Source organism: Hippopotamus amphibius, chromosome 2 (genome assembly GCF_030028045.1).
Source record: "Hippopotamus amphibius kiboko isolate mHipAmp2 chromosome 2, mHipAmp2.hap2, whole genome shotgun sequence".
Taxonomy (NCBI): Eukaryota; Metazoa; Chordata; class Mammalia; order Artiodactyla; family Hippopotamidae; genus Hippopotamus; species Hippopotamus amphibius.
In genome coordinates, this window is record NC_080187.1 from 127,622,181 (window position 1) to 127,643,812 (window position 21,632).

General features: G+C 44.5%; 1 protein-coding gene across 2 annotated transcripts in view; it reads right to left on the reverse strand.

The window, feature by feature from the left end:
- The window catches only part of FAM120A (family with sequence similarity 120 member A), a 103,617-nt gene that overhangs the window by 33,188 nt on the left and 48,797 nt on the right, over positions 1-21,632 (reverse strand). For both annotated transcript variants that reach the window (XM_057719912.1, XM_057719913.1), the window contains exons 6-10: positions 18,186-18,283; positions 17,665-17,942; positions 7,217-7,304; positions 5,186-5,413; positions 2,411-2,585 (exon numbers count right to left, since the gene is read on the reverse strand). In XM_057719912.1, coding sequence (XP_057575895.1) covers positions 2,411-2,585; positions 5,186-5,413; positions 7,217-7,304; positions 17,665-17,942; positions 18,186-18,283 — 867 coding nt within the window. The remainder of the gene's footprint in view (positions 1-2,410; positions 2,586-5,185; positions 5,414-7,216; positions 7,305-17,664; positions 17,943-18,185; positions 18,284-21,632) is intronic.

The following is a 21,632-nucleotide window of genomic DNA, read 5'->3' on the forward strand; positions in this document are numbered from 1 at the left end:
TGGCCAAAAGTAACATAGCAATGAGAAACAACTGTGTCTATCCCATCCTTAAAAAGAAGGCAGAGGAATGGGGAGGGGAGTGGAGGCAGGACAAAAGGAAAAAGACATGCCTGCCAAATCCTCTATGAAGCTACGGCCTTCTCCTACTCACCCCACCCTTCCCCCATCCACCTTACACTGGTACACCTTTCTCCTCTTTTCCTTTGTCTTCCCCTGGGCCTCCCTGCCTTCAAATGAGGTCAAGGCACCTCCATCCAGAACCTCACAGAGCTCATCTGAGTCACCCAAGACTGTACCACCCCCTCTTTCTTCTTCCCTTAATCATACCATTCCCCACAACTCTTCAGCGCCAGCCAGAACTGGCCTGCCTCAGGCAAGCCAACCCCGTCATTTCTCTGTGAGAGCAGCATCGGGCGCTCTGCTGTGGCTTGCACGCCCAGCCCTTCACCATGATGTGCCTCTCTCTTGCTTATGTTCAGAGGATACTGGTCCATTTAGTCAGTAGTCTCCCCTGGCTTCTGCTTCCCCTACTGCCTGCTAACAGGCCAGCCTCTCCCAGGCTAGAGAGACACCTGTACCACCCAGGTACAAACTGATGAGGGAGCAGAGCATGCTGAGTGCTGCCAGCTGTGTGCTCCACAGTGTTTGAAAGCCACGGACTGGCAGCAGGGCAGGACAGACCCAGACTCTGGCACCTGCAGCTCACCTGTGACACAGAACTCCCTGAATCAGACACGAGGGATGGTGGTGCTCCCTGCTGAGGGCACGAACAGAGCACACCAGCCGTATTCAGGATGCTCAATAAAGCTGTGAGTGCTGCAACGGGGAGCCCAACCTGGGGTCCACCTGAGGCTCCCCAGGCTGTGAGCACTGAGAGCTCCTGAGGAGTTTCCGCATAAAGATAACTCTGTGTCTGGAACACACAAGCAAATGAAAGACACAGCCCGTGACCGTGAGGCCAATGTGGTGCCGTGGAGCCGAGCACACGGCAGGAAGCAGGGCTGCACGGGGCCCTGCAGCACTCGGCATTCTAGGCCCCACAGAGACCCACGGGGCTACAGGGACTAAGACGGCAGTGAACTGAAGTGGGGGTCACAGCTGCGGGGCTGGGGGGCCTGGGCAGGCCAGCACGGAAAACTGACCAATCCCAAGTTAAAAAGGACCTTCTTTTCTGAGCAAATAAGTCACACAGTGTGAGAAAAGTGAGGATTTGTACATCCAAAACGTACTGGGCCTTTGAAAAGAGTGTCCACTGGCAACACTCGGTGTTTCCCGTGGCGTGTCCAGCCCTGGTCAAGGCGGCGGAAGCGTCAGCTGGAGGAGGCCCTGCGGAGCCGGCATGACCCTTCCCAGTAACAGCCACACAAACAGCTCAGCACACTCTCAGTATGAGTATCTTCAAGCAAGGGTAGTGACAGATGGCTTCATTTTAAAGGCTTACAGAATCACAACTTTGTCACAGTAATTAGAAACAGAAACCTTAAGAATCTATAGAACCGAGTTTTTAACATTGTGAGAACCTCTCTGGTTTTGAGTTCCAAAGGTGAGACCCACTCCACACCTGTCCCAGAACTGGTCAGCTTCACCCGTGTTACCACGCTGGCACTGACCAGCCACACAAGCAGGTGTTTTGTCATTAAATATCCTTAGTTTAGACGATGATCTAATAATCTACAATTTTCACACTTCATAACATTCTTGAGACTACATGTTTTGGGAAACTTTTCTATATCTTCTACTAAATAAACAGTGACTTTCACATTCCCTACATTAGCAGATACCATTACCTCGAATAGAAAGGTATGATTTTCCCCCCAGTGTCACACCGGCTCACTAGAAGATGGAAATACTCTGACCTCAACTTTCGCCAAAATTTCAAACACCAGTTTCTGTCTTTCCACCTCCCCCTCCACCCCCAGATTCGATCAGCCGGAGGTCTCCGAGGGAAATCACTACAAGTCTCCTCTCAGCTTCAGGGACGTGTGCTGCCACACACTGAGTGCACAGAGGCGGCCCAGTGCACAGCTGGTGGGACCTCCCCAGGAACACTGACTTCTGGAAAAGGCGAACCACACCTCGTGTTCACCAGAGCAGACACTGCTGTCGCTCTGCCTGGGACGTGCTAGCCACAGGAGGACGGCGGTCGTCAGGACTGTTTCCAGATCAGTGTGTTCAGTTTAAAGCGTAAACCTGCTGTTTTATCATTTCACTGAATAAACACCATTGCTGGGATGTTACAGAGGAAAACAGCCCGTGGTTTGTCCTCCTTTCCTAAGAGCCCCGATGAAGCCCATCTCCTTACGTGGGGACTCTCAGGGCGAACTCAGTCACGATCCTTCTAAGGCTTTAAAAATGCACAAGAGATTATGAAGTACCGAGGAAAACAAACAATGGATTTTACAGTACATACATTCTGGTGGAAGTCTGTTCTTTCTAAAAGCAAGTCTCTCAGTTTTCTTTCTGCTTTCTGCCAAGCTAAACAGGACTCCGTAAACATACTGACGAACTGGCCTATAGAGCAGGGCGGCGGGAGGCAGGTCTTTGCTGGCTTCATCTTCAATAGAAACAGCAATTTTGATTTCACCCTTTGCATGGAAGAAAGCAGAATAATATTGCACATTTTTCATGTTGCATTTACAATAAACTCACAGAAATATACTGTATTATCTCCAGTTAACGAAATTACAATTCTACTCCAAATCAATTGCTTAACAAGTTGTCCACATCGAGATGTTTAGGGAGAGTTCACTCAGCAGGTTGTAGTCAAAACATATGCTCAACAAGTCAAAATAAAATCTACACTGTTTTATTTTTAATCTGGAACCAGGAACAAAAGAAAACCATGTAGATGATCCCAAAGTCTTTGAAACAGTTTACATAGATAACATCAAACAACAAATAGAAGGGGAAATGCTGAGAAGTGGCAAATTTTATTTATGAGTCAAGAGAGCCATATGTAATGAAATTCATAATTTTCAATGACCTATATAAAATCTAAGAAGTGAGCACCCTGAAAACAAAATGGTCACAAGTTTTCTTCACCAAGCTCTTCCGTAAAAAACTTCTGTATACAAAAATGATCTACCTAAAAGAACTCTTTTAAGTGTTCTTCATTTTTAAAGTGTTCTGCACGTATCAGGCCTCTGCCTGTATCAGGCCTCTGCCTCAGTGCAGCAAGTACTCAACAGACGCGTCGCAATGAACGAGGGGGCACGACAGCCACCGGGGGCAGGAAACGAAGGAAGCCCCATTCTGTTCATCACCCCATACCCCTCTGCCAACAGAGCAGGGGCTTCATTGTGGCTCTGGGAGACAAACGACTGCTGCCACCACATGCACCTGAGACCACTGCGAACGTTCTGTGGTCCTGTCTTGAATATTTTACGTCATCAAGGTACATCTCAAGACACCTCACGAGGAATTTTATTTATGCATATTCATAACATAAAGACATATTTATGACCTCCAATGTCTATTAAGTTTATTGATATATACTTTTAATCATATCATTTCATTTGCTCTTTCACATAAATTTAATTTCAAAATCGGTCTTTTATCAGAACCTTCATACTCATTAACCTAGTAGCTACATGTGGTTAACACTCATCTAGTGAGTATTTACTCTCTCAGTATTATGAGACTTTGGTAATTCTCTACATTCTTACTATGAAACTTCGCTTCACTGCAAATGTCTCAGCCTGGACACACCAGAGCTACTCAGCTCCCAGGAAACAGCACACATTTTAGCCTAAACTTTTCCCAAATACACTGAAAAATTTTAGCTGGCACCTTAAAATCTGAATATAGTCGAGTTCACTTTTCTCAACCACCGTCATTTTATCAATACTTGCCCCTGAAATCAGTGAGTATTGAAGAGAAGGACAGGCAGTTTGCATCACTCAGACTGATTTAACCAACAGTCCCCAAGTCAGATCCACCAGCATGGCAGGGCACAAACAGCAGGGGGTCCAGGGACCTTAGTTCCCAAACAGCCCCAAAGAGAAAGGACACACTCTTCCCAAAACTTGGGTTCCTTTAAACTTAGCAAAGTCCTTTTCCCGCAACAGTAACTTTCACTTACCCTTATAATTTATGTTGGACCTGAAAAATAAAATGTTTACTTTATAACCATAATCTGAGAAGCGATACCACCCATGCATACCCATATCAAATAACAGATGAGACTCAGAGGCAATCACACTTTAAAAGTACATTAAAGGGCCTGAAAAAATAGTACTGGTCTTCTTGTCATTTATTTTATAAAATATAATATTCTTTGCATCCTTTAATTTATAAAATATGAAAGTGAGCAGTTCAAATTAGTCAATTAATGGTTAAAGTCCAGCTCAGGAGTGCTGCGGAATGGGAGTAACTTTTGTATTTACTGACTCCATTCTACAAACCATAGATGGATTGCAGAAAATAGGAAGAAAAAAGTTTGATTATATATGGTGGTCTGTATACAGATGAAAACATGTTAAAAATACACAGAGTAATGAACTAGTTCTGCATGAGAAATCTGGCCACCAAGTTAACTTGTTAAATTTTGGGTCTATGATTATAAACATAAAGACTACAAATCACTGAGGAAATTTAAATACACATAGATCTATACAAGACACCAAGATTCAGAAACAATTAATGCCATACTGTATACCTGTTTAAGCATACATTTAGTTAAGATACTAATAAAGTGACAAAGTCCTGTATTCCAGTTTTTGCTCTAAGTGCTCAGGTAGGTAGAGGAACACGTCAAAGTACATGAACTGCTATCAGCCCCTCAGAAGCTGGGTATTTCTAGGACAGATGATAAATAAGATATTGTATGTGACATCACAATTAAACTTGACATTACAGCATAAACATGGTGTGGGAAATTTTGAAATTAGAACTAAAAAGAATAAAATTACAAATCAGAAAATAACATGATGTGCCATAAATTACGAGTTTCAAAAATATTTTGTATTAAATTGAAGAGGAAAATAAGACTTTTCCCAAATTCTTCTTTTATGGCATTTATAGGTATAAATTTCCATCTTTTTTTCCCTCAAAGTTTAGAAAGGGGAAAATGAACTTTGTTTCAAATAGCTTGTAACATAAAAAGCAGTTCCAAAAGGAACAAGGACACACCCCACAGAAGTGACCACTGTGGGATGACAGCCACACCCACAGCCCCTGTGCGTACCTTTGTCAGGACGTGGAAGATGTAGGGGTACATCAGCCCCTTCTTGTGCCGATGCTCAGCCACTCTCAGCACCTCAGGCGCTACGGGGGGCAGGGGCGGGGTGGTGATGTCCATGTGGTTCCTGGTGGGCATGGACAGGAGGCATGGAATTGGCTGAACAGCGCCAATCTGGCTCCCCTTTCCTTCAGCAAGCTGGCTGCCCGAAGAGGCAGTGGACGAACCTTCTGCCTACAGAGCAATGAGTGAGAGGAGAAAATGGGTTCATGTCACATTTCCATTCCTTTAACCTGTCTGTCCACTTGCAACAGAAGAGTCCTGTCCGGAGAGATGTGATTAACAACTTCACCAATGCGGACAAACAAGGGAGCTCTGATCCTTGGACAGAAGAAGTGGTGAACGGACGCCCACTGTGCCTGTGTTGGGGGTGGCGGGGGGAGCCTGGAGGACTGCTGCAGCTTCTGCTGGGTGACCCCACCTACAGCTCCTCCCGTGGGGTCCCTGTGGGGTGAATGGCCTCCTGTGTTGCTAACCCTGGTCCCACCTGGCCTGCTCCTATGTTTCTGCTTTCCTTGGAGACCCTTCCTAAACTAAATAGGCATCACCCTCTCAACAGATGAAAAAAACTAATCCTCCAAGAGGGTATGTCTATTGTCCACGGTAATGAGATCACTAGCTCGTGAAACTGGGACTCAGAACTACGCCTGAGCCAGGCCTGCTCTTCACCACCACCACCAGCTGTAATTTAAAGAGGAAACAAAAACCAAACCTCAGGCATTCGCTTAGGTCATTTTAAAAGCCCCAAATTAAGTATACGTAGAGAACTGTCTACCAAAAATTAAAACCAAAGGACAAGCTAATACCATTAAAAATGATGAGTCAGATCTACGTATACTGACACAGAAATACACGCATGGTAAATAGGTGAAAAACACCCACTCTGTAACAACCAATCACCAAAATACAGAATGGACGACATGAAGAGGAAAGAGTGTGGACACTCAGTGATTACCTCAGTGCTGCACTTCTAAGAGGCAGCAGGACCAAGGCAAGGAAAGGCAGAAGGAGAATCTCAGTTTTCTCTTTACAAACTTTAGCAAAGTCTGAATTGTTTACCAAGGGCAATTATTATTCTTGCAGTAAACTCTTCTTTCTCATAATAAATCCTAGAATAGTAACTGCCCACTGATTGACTGTGGCACCTTAAAATATATACATTTTGCTGTTTTGAAACAAAATGTATTCTTTACAGTGGTATGCAATGAGTGCTTAATTTTATCCTTTAAAACACAAAGTGCCAAAATCAGTCTTGAGAAGAATAACTCATGGATAACTCATGAGTGTTTTCTACACCTTCCATTCCATCGAATGTAGACATCAACAACTACAAATGCTTCTGGAGGTACTTTGCAAACAGCAGGTAGCCAGAAAGCATCTCTGTTACTCATCTGCAGGATAATCATTCAACAGTGAGAATACTTCAGAGTTTTAAACAGATCTCTAATATTCCATCACCTTATATAAAAACAAGCCCTCTTCCAGCCAGAGAGACCAGCTCATTCTAAGTGATCATGTGTGGGGACAGATGTGACTTTGTAAGTTAAAAAGGTATTTCTAGAGATGAATACTAACAAGTAGACATGGAAAAAGAAAAAGGTGAATATTAACAAGTAGAAATAGAAAAAAAAAGGAAAATAAAATTTAGTTTATTTTTATTTTTCATATATACATCCCAGGTGCTTTTCTCACTTAATCATCATAAAAACCCACAAGAAATGAGGGCTCTGGAAGGCTATGCAGCAAGCAGAGAGAAGAGGATCTCTACCAGGTCACCACCCTGCCCTGTGAGAGAAGACAGGCTGGGGGCAGCACAGCCCTGGGGATCCTCCTTTCCCTCTCACCCCACCAATGTCTTACTCAAAATTAACGTGCTTTAAAAAAGAGAGCGAGCGAGCATTTTACTTTAAACCAATCCCTGGCACTGCACGCTGAGAGGATGGGAGCTTGGAAGAACAGAAGGCACAGATGCACTACCTTTGTTTGGTCTCCTGGGTCTCCCCGTGCTTGAGGCTCTGAATGGCTTCCTGTCTTCTCCCAGCCAATTTTGTTCCCACTGATATGGCTGAACATAAAATGAACAAGAATACTGATTAGTATCAACCACTTCCCACACATGCTCGTGATAAGAAGGGCCTGCACTGAGCCTACAGACGCAATGATACCTTATGCTGTACTGATCTCACCTCCCCAACCACCTACCCCCAGAGAGAATCCTATCACGGGAACACTTTCCACCTACTTCAAACAGCCAGGTGGTAACTACCCAGTGCGGAAGAGAAATCCAGCACCTAACCCACGTCTCGCAGCTGCGCTTAAAGCTGGTCTAGGATGTGCTAGCTCCATGGGGTACAGAGGAGACACACTCCAACCTCTGGGAGCTCAGTCATCTTGGAGAAGTAAGATAAGAAATCACATTCAACTGACAATTATCAGGCAGTAGAAGATTAAATGTTATCTGGGTGACAATTCATGGGGGCATGAATTCCTATTCATAGAAGGGGGCATGGGGCTACGCTGGTGATAACTCACATGAACAAGTCGGGGCGGGGGGGGGGGCATGCCTTCCAGGCCCAGGGGGAAGGAATGCATTTGGTGAGCTCATGAAACAGGGAGTTAACAATCTTATTTGGGAAATGACTTTATTCGGCATAGTAAAAGTGGGAAAAAGATAATGGGGAAGATTACAGAGTATCCTGAATGCCAGAATGAGGTATTTCAATCAGTGTTCTTACAAAACTGTAGGTTATGACCCATTAGTACCCCAAGAAAACAATGTAGTGGATTTAACAAGTATTTTTTAAAAAATGAAACGGGGACCTCCTTGGCTATCCAGTGGTTAAGACTCCGTGCTTCCACTGCAGGGGGCACAGGTCTGATCCCTGGCCGGGGAACTAAGGTCCCACATGCCGCACAGCACGGCCAAAGACAAAAAAGAAAAAGAAAAAAAAAAAGGAAAGAAATGGAATAGATCAGATGCAGTGAATGTGGTACGAATAGTATTATTTCAAAAACTCTTTGTGCATGTGTTATGGGCCACAATGTAAAAGAAAATTTACTCTGGTACTCGGGCAAATTTTGTGAAAAGCACTATCCTGGAGGGAGGAGGGAATCTAGAGGGGCTTGGGCAGGGGTAGGGTGCTGGCGAGCTGTGGCGATGGCCTGGGCCGCTGCGGGCATCCACCCTTTGCTTGTCCCTCCCCCTGCAGGGCTCCACGCCAAAATCATCTTCTAAAACCAGTGCTGGCCACAAGGCAAGCCAAGCCAACGTAGAGAGCTTTTATTTGGCTTGCCTTTCTAACTGACTTGCATGACAAACAGAGAGATTTTAAGACCTGGTAATTTTATCTTCCAATCGACTTCATTTTAGTTCTATTAAAAAAAAAAAAAAAAGAAGCAGTTGCAAAAAAGAGGAGAGATGAGAAGGCTGTCACATCTTAAACCAAGAATCGTGTCCCATGTTGTGGTATTTCGGAGTCTAATTCCAGCTCCTTGATGCCAGTCACGGGATGGGATACCCCAAGACTTCCGCATGAAACAACGTAGCCCAGATGCCCAGTTATCCAACACCCAAGGCTCCGGATCTTCAATGAGGACTCAGAGAAACCACTGCGCTGTCCAAGTTTGCTACTCATGTGTGTAATCTCAGGCTACAACTTTACAAAAGCAGACGAAACCCTAGTGATGAGGAGAAGGCATAAAAATAAATATAAGTATTCCAAGAGGACAGTGATCCATCCTGTCGAAAATCCAAGAGTAGAGCAGCTACTACATGAATGAATAGGTAAGAAGCTGAACAAACTGATTAGTCAATCAATGATTCATTGAATGTCTACTGGTCAGGACATGTTATGTGATAACTGTGCCAGGATCTGTGAAATAGGGAAATAGAGGGTAGACAATCTTGTCATGCACACGTCCAAAGTGGGTATTCCAAGCAATGGGGAGGAAAGGTGAAGTGGTTTAGAATGTGGTATAGAGTTGATTAGAAGGTTGGTGATGTTTATTCTGTGAAATTTTAGAACAAATTACTTGGATACTCATGTTTTATAAAGAAATATAACATTTGTTACCTACAATTTTAAACATTTAAGTATAACACATCTACAAAATGCACACGTGAACAGCTTAATGAATGTCCACAAACTGAACACACCATGTAAGCAACCAAACCAAGACGCAGGGCTGACATCCCGGAATCCCCTTCCTGACCTGCTCCAGAGACTTCCTCAAGGGTGACAGTTATTCTGACTTCTGACAGCAAAGACCACTTCTATCTGGTTTTGAACCCATATAAATAGAATCATGTACTTCTACATTTTGTGTGTCCAGGAGTCTTGGCTCAACAATATTACTGCACACAGTGCTGGTTTGGTGTCGGTGCTGCATGCATGCCAGTGTGGGGCCATGCCACAGCTGGGTCTACAACCCACCCTGCAGGAGAGCCCTGCCCTTGTATTTTCTATTGTTCTTGTGTTAGCCTTTGGGGAGGGAATGCAGTGAATCTCAGCAGAGTCTAGTTTGCACTTCTCTGATAATGAAGAAGATGAGCATCTCTCCACACGTGACATCTTCCTTTCCGGTGCACCTGCTCAAACACCCTGCAGTAAGTGGATAATGTGCAGATTGTTCTTATGAACTTACAGAAAGTCATTAAATGTTCTGCATACAAGTTACTGGTCAGGTGTATAGACTGCAATTATCTTCCAAGCCCTGCTGGACTGCCACCCCTCCCTCTTTATGAGAGACTAAAGTTTTTATATGTGATGCTTCATCTTGGCTGCAACTGGGTGCAGCCCTCCCTGACCACCCCATCCTTGCTATCTTCGTTTCTGTACTTTCGTCATGCCATGCATCATATTCAGCACTATTTCTAATTACCATTTCTTTTCATCACTCAATTATAAACTCCATGAAGATAATAAGATCTTATAGTCACTACCGAACAGGTACCCCATAGCTGAATGAATAAATCACATAACTATAGCCTAAAGGTATATGGCAAAGAAGGTATAAAACCTGGGTTTTATATGGGTACAGGGTGGGGGGGAGACCATGCCACACTGTTCAAGTGGAAAGCTCATCCCACTTAAGAGCACATAGAATTTTTATTTATAAATCTTAGTTTTATTTTATATAGATAATCAAACTACAAAATAATGTCATAACTAAACGCCCATAAGATCTTTCAACACTGTACTATAAAATTTAAATTCTGCCTGAAAATCATCTTGACAATGGCCAAATTTTTTAAAGTCCAGAATATTTCAGTAGGATAACTATATTCCTTTACAACTTGAGAAAACAAAATATTTGAATATAACAAATGCCTTGCTTTGAAGAACAAGATGGATTTGAGATTTCACAATATTTGTATATTCCGTTAGGTTCCATTCTACTCAACTTCTCCCACCTCATAATCACACTTGGAACTGCTAACCTTGACGTGAAGTTTCATCAGCAGCTGTGCCCTGGGGAGACCTGCTGAGACCCATGCAGGTCACAGGGAAATGGACGGGCTGGGATGCCTGCATGTGTTCTTGAGTTGAAGTTTCCTGCTCACTCCAAGGCACAACTCTCTGCTGCTAAAATTCAGGTTCAGAGAGAAGGAATCCACTCACAGCCACAGTAACAGTGACTGGATCCAAACACAGACCCACCATCCCAGACACTACCACATGCTATTACCAAAAAGCCACCAGACGCACTTATGATGCAGCAGGCAATCAACGAACTACCCTCACACCCAGATCAATGGCGGGGAGAAAGGCCAGCACCACACCACTAGGCTCTGTGGACTCTCCAGAGGCAATGCAAGGCCTCACTGCACTCCAGGATACCTGGGGCTTTTTCTGCACTAAAGCTGGTTGGAAGTAGACGACTGCCCTAACCACTGAACTCTCTCATACACATTTTTGTAGTCTGCAGGCTGGTGATGCTAGGATGAAAACAGACTGGTATCCATCTACACCAAGTGTAAAAGTGTCTGACCTGCCACAGTGACTTCTCACTCATGCCCCTCTGCCAAGGGTGTGGTTTGCTTTTGTGGAACAGAAAAGGAAGACAGCACTGACCACAAGCTGGCTTACTTGTCAACAGGAAAAAAAGAAAAGGCAAATAAAACCAAAAGGGAAGAAGCAAAACATGAAAGATCAAATCCTCAGTAACACTATCTAGTGTGTGTGTGTGTGTGTGTGTGTGTGTGTGTGTGTGTGTGTGTGTGTGTGTGTGTGTGTGTGTGTAAGGTCACAGATATGGTTAAACCATGTGAAGCTTCAACAAGTGTGCATACATTTTCACTTCTGTCTGCTCCCCAACTCAGGAATAGAGAGAGACTTGATCCACAGCCTGCTCTCATTCAACAGACCCCCAAGAGTTCTGAGGAGGAGACCTGGCAGTTAGGTTCTTCTACTACAGCAGGTGAAGATTTGAGCTTCCCGATAGGGGAAGCCACAAGATTTTCACATACAAACACCCTCAGTACAGTTTCCTTATGCCACAGATTAAGCTGGTGTCACACACTCAGATTCTTTCATAAAAAGTTGGTAACAGAGAGGTACTGGTCTTGCTCCTATGAAGCAGTCAGATGGGGCTCTTGTCCCAAATGCTACTCTTATGTGTTTGTCAGGACTTCTCAAGCTTCTCCCACTAAGTGAAGGTTCAGAGACACCGGAGTCAGATGAGATCAACAGAAAATGCCTACGAGGGTCAATGGATGATGAGAACATATGTAGACCCTCTCCCTGTGACAACAGAGATAATGATTAATTTTTACCAAACATAAAAGTAATTCAGAATAGTTTTTCTGAGAACATATTAAGAAATATTACCCTATGTTAAAAAATTAAAATATAAATGTAAAGTAGCCATTTGTCTCACACAACAGTATAACAATCTGAAAGGAAAAATCTGCAGCTTTATTTAGCCTGTCTGGGATGGGTACCCTAGAGCAGGGTAAAATGTAATTGTCTTTGCAAACCACACAGTTTCTTTGGATAGGCAGCCTGACAGGACTCAAAGTAGAATACCAGTATCACTTAAAGGAAAAAAAGAAGCATTAGAAAAAGCATGTTTCCTGGGACACCAGATCAAGGGCAATAAATGAAATTCCTTAGGTATTTTACATTAAGAATGAAGTAAATGTTTTAGTATTTTATTGGACCCATCGTTATTTCTTAAATAATAGTGATAGCTGTCACTTACCGTGGTTACTCATCAACTGATTTAAATCACGTACACCCCAGACAGCTCCCATTCATGTTGGGTGCACTGGGCCCAGGGAGCTCCAGGTCACACAACCCCAAGTGGCACCCAGACCTGGCAAGACAAGCCATGGGAGGTGGGGGGACTGGGTCCTGACAGCACTGGTCACTGTGCTGTGGACTGTCCCTTGGGCACTGACAGCAACCTTCTATAGCGCAGATCCGGTCCCACAGGGACCACACGGGGGCATGCAAAGCTTACACAACAAGATGCCACCGAGACACGATATCTTGAAATTGATGTGTACGTGAATGTACAGGGAAAGAGAACAAATCTATACAAATGAAGTCACAAAGCGGAGAAAAATTAAGTTAGTCTTCTCTCCTAATAGGATGTTTAACTATCCAATTAAAAATGTAAGTAATGACATGCAAAACACTGAAGCAACAGGCAGTGTGCATATACATATTTACATTTACATATACAAATAAGAATACACACTTAAATAAGTATAGTAAGTATAAAAAGGAAGACGAGGAAAAAAGGCAAGTTGCTGTCCCTAAGATCTCATCACTGTAAAAACCCTATGTTAGTGTATGCAGTGAAAAATAAGGTGTTTGAATATTCACCAATCTTTTGAAAATAGTTGTATCTCTAGAGGTGGGATCATGGGGGATTTCCTACATCGTATTTTCTAATGTTTCTATTCTATAACTGTGTATTGAAATGGTAACTAGAAAGAAGATACAAAACAACTGAAAACTGCAAATTAGCAACCTCGGATCAGACTCAAATTCTAAAGGCCAATAAATCTATGAAAATACTATAAACACCTCCACAAGAATTCAACTGTAATTCTTAATTCAACCAAAACAGAATTACAAAGGTTTGACAAAGACCAGGAAAGAAAAGCAAGAATACAGCCTGAGGGTTGTTTTTTTTTTTTTTACATTCTAACCAAGAACAGAGGAAGAAATATATGCTGATGACACTCTAAGAAAAGGAATAGGAGAAAGAAGTTATTTAGTTAGAAGGCAGCACATTCCTTTCTTATTTTACTTTAAAATAATTGGTCTTGAACAGCTGCCCAGGTACCAGCCTACATCCTCTGACACACACAGAGCCATAGCAAGTGCAGAAGGCTGCGTGTCTCCCCAAGTGAAGTCACCAAGGAGACGCAGGCCAGCTCTAGCCCTGGCCTCGCAGCTCACCTCAGTCCTGGTGAGGACATCCGACTCACCAGAGCTGTGCACAGGGGTCTCTCATAGCCCGAGACTCCTCATCCAGCACAGGCTGCAAACTCTACAGGGGCATGTGTAGACTTCAAGAGGACAACCCAGGAAGTCCCTTCCAGCAATGTGATGGGATACACACCTGAACACTCCCAGCTGGAGAAGCTTAAATGTCAGGTAAGGAAACAGGGAGGGAGACAAAGCACAGGGCCTGCCAAATGCAGGCATGTATGCCAAGTGCGCACACACACACATCCAGCACAGGTGCCACCACCTGCACCAGAAGTCCAGCCAGGAGGCACTCTCACACCTGGCAGCTCCTCTACAGGACACCTTAGCACGCACTTCCTTTCACATCCGAACACTCTTTGGAGTGGTGCATGGTGTTCCCGGTAAGGACTGTCTCTGCTGTCGGCATTTGAGGCATACACATGTCTTTTGCTCTTAAATGCTCCCCCACATCCACCCTTGCACACAGACGGTGCAAACCCTCCCAGGAGGAACATCCACAGCCCTCAGTCACCCGTAGGCCGTGCTGACCACAAAGACCAAGGACCTGCCAGAAGAGCCTAAACCTCATGTCCGACCAACTCCACCGGTGGCCCCCCCCAAACTTTATCTTTAAAAACCAATGTCTGCCAATTTTATAGGTTAAAAATGTACCTTATTATGTTTTAAGTTGCATTCCTTTGATTTTTTTTTATTTTTAGTGAGAGTGAACAACATCCTTTCATGTTAGTGAACCTGTGTTTCCTCTGGGAATTGCATGTTTATATTCTCTGCCATATAAAGCAGTTATCTTTTTAAATTGTAGGAAGCTGGGTGTTTTTTTTGGGGGGGGCTTATTTGGGGGGGTAATTTTGGGGGGTATTTTGGGGAGAGTTATTCTATAACAGTCCCCATTACCCATCAGCACCATCCTTTAAAGAAATGCCACTGCTTTTCCACTGGGGAAATGAGGCTATTTATTTTGTGATCTCCCACATTCAGGATTATTTCCCAGTACTGTAAGGAATGTGGTGGAAGGAGTGCAAATGCCTCAGGGGATCGAACAGATAAGGGCACCCGCAACCAGGGCTGATGCAGGCCTCCTCCTCTCTACTGTGTACACTGGTGTCTTAGGGGAGGGCAATTACCAATGTTTCTACAGTTGATCTGCAGAAGGTGGTGTGACCAGAGGCGCTTCAGTTCAGCTGTGCACTAATTTCCCCAGCCAAATGGCCTGGCCACCCAGACACCTGTCCACCCCCAGGGAAAACAGCACCCAGATAAGAGCAAACCCATTTCCAAAGAAACGTGGGGATCTTTCCAGCCCCAGGACCATTCGAAGCAAATCCTGTGGATGCGTCCCATCCCACTCAGAGGAGAATTCAGACTCTACGCCACCCAGCCTCCACCTCACTCGACACCGCAGCCACACTGGCTTGCCCCTCTTTCCACCCCACACTCGTCCAGCTCTCTCCCCGCTCTGTCACAGCTCAAACCCTGCCTCTCCAGAAGCACTCCCTCCTCCCAGTCCCACTGGTCTGGTGTTTGCTCCGCCGTGCTCACCACTTGGGTCTACCTGCTCATTTCCCTGCAGACCTCCCACCACCACGCCCTGTCTGTGCTGCCTACCACCATGCTTCACGGGTAGACGGCAAGCACTCAAGTGTTGCCTGGTTAAATGGATGGATTTCTTTCCATCAAGACCATCCTAAGAGCACAGAGTAGATCCAGGGGTCCCTATTTAAGGCCAAACCAAAGGTAAACCAAATCCTGACTTAGTGCCCCTACTTAGTTTCTGAACTAGGAGAGCAATCCTCTGTCCTATGCATGGCCTCAAAAGTGTACACACATAACTTACTCAACCTTACCCTGAAGAATCCTTACCCTGAAACCATGAACACTGCCCTCAGCATCCTGGCACAAGTACAGGACGCCCACAGTCAGGGCTGACCCCAGGTCCTACTCCGCCTGGCTTAAGACCCTGAAGCCTCTAGTACAAGCTCCCTATCCCCTTTTCCTTCTCTCTTTCCTCTCAATTTAAACACATCTTTCTCTTATTTGTTACAATAAATGGAAAAACAGATTCAAGGAAATGAAGACATTGCTAAGCCACATAACTTGACCCAGGCTTAGCAATCTTTCAACTCCACATTGTGGGTGTGCTCTGCCTTTTTCACCACAATTCACAACACGAGAGGGTGAGATGCCCATGCCACCCCCATGTATGGAGTTCACCTTCCAGAGACACCTCCCAGAAGACGCAGTAAAAATGCCCCGAATCGGGCATACAGGCAGTTAAATGCTACAAAGCTCAGAGGCAGGAGAGAAGACTAAGACGGAAGAAAACTTCCAGGGAAGGTGACACTGCTCAGAACCTCTGGGAACAGGGCAGAGTTGCGTATGCACAAGAAAAGGGAAGGGCTCTCAGGCAACCTTATTCATTCAAGTTCAACTCATATCCTAACAGGGCAGCTTGCCAAACTAAGTAGGCAACTCACATTATCTCTGCATCCCTACCCGAAGGGACAGGATCGCCACTGGACCTCCCCAGACCAGGGCCTCTCAACGCTCATCACCTGCACAGGACTCTGAGCCACAAAGAGTGGCTTTGTGTCTTATTTCTACCTGTGTTTCAGAGTCTAGAAAAAATGTTTCTTACTAAAATGAACCTGCACTACAGATACCTTGGTCTTGCTGACATGAGTCAATTTTTAAAAGAAAACTCATAGTTCCTTAGAGAGTGAAAGGGCTCCTGAGACATCAACTATTCTCAAACTTCCCTGTGCTTTAGAGTCACATGGTCTCATTTACACATGCAGGTTTCTGAGCCCCACACAGCAATTCTCATTCAGCAGGTCTTAAATATCTTTCTAGAAGGTTAAAAGTTTGAACGCTAAATTAAACTTTTTACTCCATTTTAGAATTTTAGGATTGCACATACAGTAAACATTTATGGATTTTATGTTTCTCTGTTCCACAAAAGCAAACATCCCTGGATGGCAGCAAACTCCTCAGTAACTGCCACCCAAGGTCAGCAGACTTAGTGCCCATTTTATAGATGTAGAAAAAGAGGACAAAAAAGGAAAAATCTCTGGCTTCAGGTGACACACCCGTAAGAATTTGCAGGAAGACTAGAAACTGTGTCTCAGATTTTCTTACAGCATAAATTGACATAGCAGTAACTAGCCCTGGGCATCTACTGTGAATTAGAGTTCAAACCAAGGAAGAGGAGATGCAGACGTATAGAAAAGAAAGACTCTCCCTTTCTTCTTTTTAATCATGTTTCTTGGAAACGTAAGGTTATGTAAAGGGAGGAGGACTGTGCATTTAAAAACTTTCCAGATTAGATTCTAACAAATTAAGTATTTGAAAATTCATTTACTCAGGGGGACACACTGTTTAAAACACTCCTTCTACAGGGAGAATTCCAACTTGGGTCTGGCAGCTTTCTATGGTTTTGGTTGGGTGAATGGTTGCTATTTCAAGAACAATCCTACGAGCTGCTGAGGTGGGGTTCAAGTTGTTGAATTCAGGAGGAAAGGAAACTCTGATTCCCTTTCGATCCAGGAGCCAAGAGACTGAAAGCCACAAGAGACTAACTTAAAATGCTTTCTAGGGGTGGGACTAGAGGACTCACAGCCCAAAAGAGAGTAAGGGTCAGGTAGAATTTGACCAGACAACTTCACCACCTTTGATGTTCACACAAACTAATTTTCCTAAAACTCCACCCGAAAAGAGGCAGGGCCCAAGGCTTTGGGCTGGCACAGTACAGATTTTCAACCTTGGAAGCCCCAAGGAAACATCTAACCTTTTCTCTCTGTCTGAGGACTCTCGGTCCAAGCACAGAGTAACTGTCACCTACCTACAACAAGCAGCATGTTGGAGCACAACCAGGGGCCGGCCAGCCAGAAGGCGGCGTCCGTGGGGACTACAAGCTACTTAAGACGCCCAGTGCAGCTGCTACACTGCCGGGAAACACCATCTACTCCACACACCACTCACTTCGCGGCTCCCCCACTGCCTTCGTCGTTGTCTGAAGATGATGACGTAGAAGAACCAGGAAAGTACGCTGAGTCCACGTGATTGGGACTGCCACTTGGAGCTGGGTTGATCGGGGAGGACCGTTCATACAGTGGGGTGTGCTTTCCTTCGTGAGGAATGTTGCTGTAGTTCTGCTCAGTCAGATTCTTTCCGCTGGTTTCCAAGGTGAGAGCTGGCTCAGCGAGGCTGTACGGGTGTGGACCCTGGCCCGGAGCACCTGAGCTGGGCACCTGGGGGGCCTGAAACAGAGGGTACAGGTCACGCATGCACACACACTGCTTGCACAGCCCAGAACACATTAGCATTACCTGGCCTTGGCTAAGTCTTAATTCAACAAACACTGTGAAGCAGGTGCTTCACATTTTGTGAACTTAAGAAATTATTTAGCATTCATTAAGATTTGATGCATACGTAGCTTTCAAGGCAGCTGTCCCCCACCAAGGCCAGGCAGACCAGCTGCAGAAGGAAAGGAAAGACCTTACCACAGGCTTTGCTTGCAGAGAGGTCTGTGGAATGTTGAGCATCTGGGGGGGGACATACGGTGGCACTATCCCAGGCATTCCAAACGGATTTGGTCTGGCTGTTTCATCAATATGGAAAGAAAACAATAAAACAACTGTGAGCAGAGGGACATTCCCCATGACACAGCAGTGGCTAGCACACATCTCCATCTGTCTTGCACCTCCTCAGGTGTGAGCACACCACTGGCCCCACTTCCCAGAAACCTTGAGAAATTCATGTTTAACGTTAAAAAATACTTAATCTTATGATGACCTATTTTATACACCGGGGCTAGAATTCTAACTTTCGAGAATTTTCAATTAATGTCTGATAGTGTTTTTGCTTTTGTTCACTTCCTCGAATGCCTGGTTTGTCTCCGTCTTTAACTTAACAGGTGTTCTCAATCTCTCTCTGCTCACTGCTGGCAATGCGGGAAGCCCTGTAGTACTCTAGGCACTACAGGAACACAAGAAGGACACTGCCCTTCCCCTTCCATATGTGAAGCAATGGAATTTTTCTATTTAAACTAAAATTAGGTTCTTAGCTACTAGCACACTTTTAAATATAAAAAGTGAAGTGTGGTAGCTGCTGCCTATACTTTTGGTTTGTTTTTCATTGCTAAGGAAACCACGATCGGTTTACACATGCATTACACATGCACTGCAGGGTCAGTAACTTGGGATTCTGTGCTCCCTTAGAAAATGGCTTTATAAGCCTGCTCGGATGTGCGCTGTCATTGGTTCTCTATTATCCTTGTGCAAACTTATAACAGTGAAGCACAGGATGGAAGCCACGCAGAGGAGCGGCCCCAAACATCAGGTAGGACTGGGCCCCACGTCAGCTTAAAGGCATGACATAAAGCAATCAACTCAGCCCGAGGTCCGGAAACCTCCACGTCCACCGTACTCAGTCTCCTTGTGGGTCTGAGGAGAGGTGGGGGCCAGCAGGGCAGTGCCCCTGACACGCGGCGATGGGGACGTGTGTGGCCCTCATGGTAAACACACTTCAAGATATCATGATTTATTAATGTGGTGAAGAGGAGGAGGCTCCTCAGGGCTTTGTTCACTTGCTGAACAGTTAAGCGTGGGTTGCCTGAGAGGACAGGATGCGCGGACCAGCCCGGGGGCCCTGCGAGACCCGAGGGTGTTGTCCGGACTCAGGCTGCAGGAGACAGAGAAAACACACCCGCAGAGAATACACAACAGACCCCACTGGAGCCCCCATGGCCCCATGGTCTCCTCCTTAGCTGTCTTTTAAAAACAGAACAAAACCAAGCCCAGAGTTGCCTCAATGTGAATGTCATTTATCAGGAAGAGTGCTTTTCTAATCTCAAAATCTGAGTGACACCAGATGAGAAACACATAACCCACAAATCACTACCAACGTGTCAAGAAAAACAAACACACACTTAATTCAACTAAAAAATAATAATAAAGTGCCCCAAACCCTCTGTCTCTTTCTCTGAAAGGAAACTGCCATTGATGCCTAACCTGGGGCTCCCTGAGCCAATCCAGTCCTGGGCCGCAAGGACACTGGGAGCACTGAGGCTCGGGCCACTGCCCACTGCCTACTGTCCCACGAGACTCGTGAGCCTCAGAAGGCATGATCTGTTGGAAGAGCCCACCTCCAAGTGCCTGGCGCTCTAGCTGGACATGCCACAGCCCTCTGATCCCAGCTCGCAGAAACAGAACGCGTGGCCCAGCTTCCGCTTCCCACTGAGCAGAGATGGCTGTTGGACAAACAGCTGGTAGCGGTGGTGGCGGCACACGTGCGCATGGGGCTGGCGGCCCGTCGACACACTTGTCCACAGGCTCATATACACACAAATGTTCACCCCACACACTCACACGCGCACACACGTTCACCACACACATACACATGCACATGCGCGTGCACTTACACACACAAGGAGACACTTCTGATCAAACAGTAAGTCCATGAGTTACGAACCTCCAAGTGTGAGATACGTGATGCTGTAACTGTTAAAGTCCCTTCCCGGGTGATTCTGAATTTTAGCCAGATTTGGGTGAAAGAGTATTACGAAATCCACTCAAGCTCTGATACTGTAACTTAAATCACTGTGAAAAGTCTAGTTTACGATCCTTTATAGCTGACCTGCCATGCTTAACTTCAGAGTAATAAGGATGAGGGGCTGGACTCCTCAGTTATGCAGCAGCATTCAAGCGAAGATGAACATTTAGGTTTCACTCTACTGGCCATTATATGCTACAAACTTCCTGAAAGGACAAACTTTCCTCAAAAACAAAACAAAACAAAACAAAACAAAACAAAACAAAACAAAACAAAACAAAACAAAACCGAAAGAAACCCCCAAAATAAAAACACACACAAAACTGAAACTTAAAATTTCTAAGCAAAGAACATTTTCTAAAATCCTATTCAATCACTGACCTCAAATAAACCTTTGAGAACCCACAGAACTATTTACTATTCTATCCTAACCTAGTCTATTACGTGAATTAATTTGTCTACATATCTCTTATTAGGCTGCAAAAATGCCGAATAAGCGAGGGCCTGCCTCTGCATACTGCATGCCTTCTTATAAACCAGTTCTTGTTCTCAATGCCCTCGTGCAGCTAAGCAGAGTCATTGTCTGTCTTCTGTGTGACAAGGACATCTTTCTCAGAAGTGACACCAGTTCACAGAGTGGAGATTAACACCACCAGTTTCTCATTCTCTTCCTTTCACAAATACTTACTAAGAGAGGTAGGCTTTTGTTAGAAAAGTATGCAGAATGAAGACAGATAAAAGGGAAAAAAAGTGTTTAATTACTATATGAAAAATATTTTCACGAATAAAAAATAAAGACTTTGAGAATAAGAGAAAGAAAGCATGCACTGCAGCCCTTATAGCTATGCTTAGTCAGCTGTGAACTCTCATAGATAAGACATGCTGTGCAGTATCCACTCCCTTGAAATACTTACTGTGCCTGTATAAAGCAACCAGCTTCTCTCTAAATGAAAATAAGACTAAAAGAAGGAATGGTGTTAGCCAAAAGACTCTACTGAAAACCAGTCAGCCCTATCTTGGAAACAAATATCCATCTATTACTGGGTATGTTACTGTGAAGATCGTACATTAAACAAACGACAGTAACAAAGTAATATTTTTTAAAAATTCTATAATTTATATGGGTGCTGATGCATGCTTTTCAAGAGTTACACAAAAAACATAGCTTTGAAAATTTAAAGATTAAATAAATCAATATATTCCCTACCATCAACACTAATTTTCAATGCTTGCCCCCACCCCAAAAAAGCACAATTTTTAAACTATGTTAACCATGTTGACATATTTACTCAACACCAATATTTACAGAACTTAAGGCACAAAGTTATATGAAGGAGATGTTTATGTCATTTGTTTTCATCCTCTCCCAAATGAATAGCTTCCAAAGGTAGGCAGCT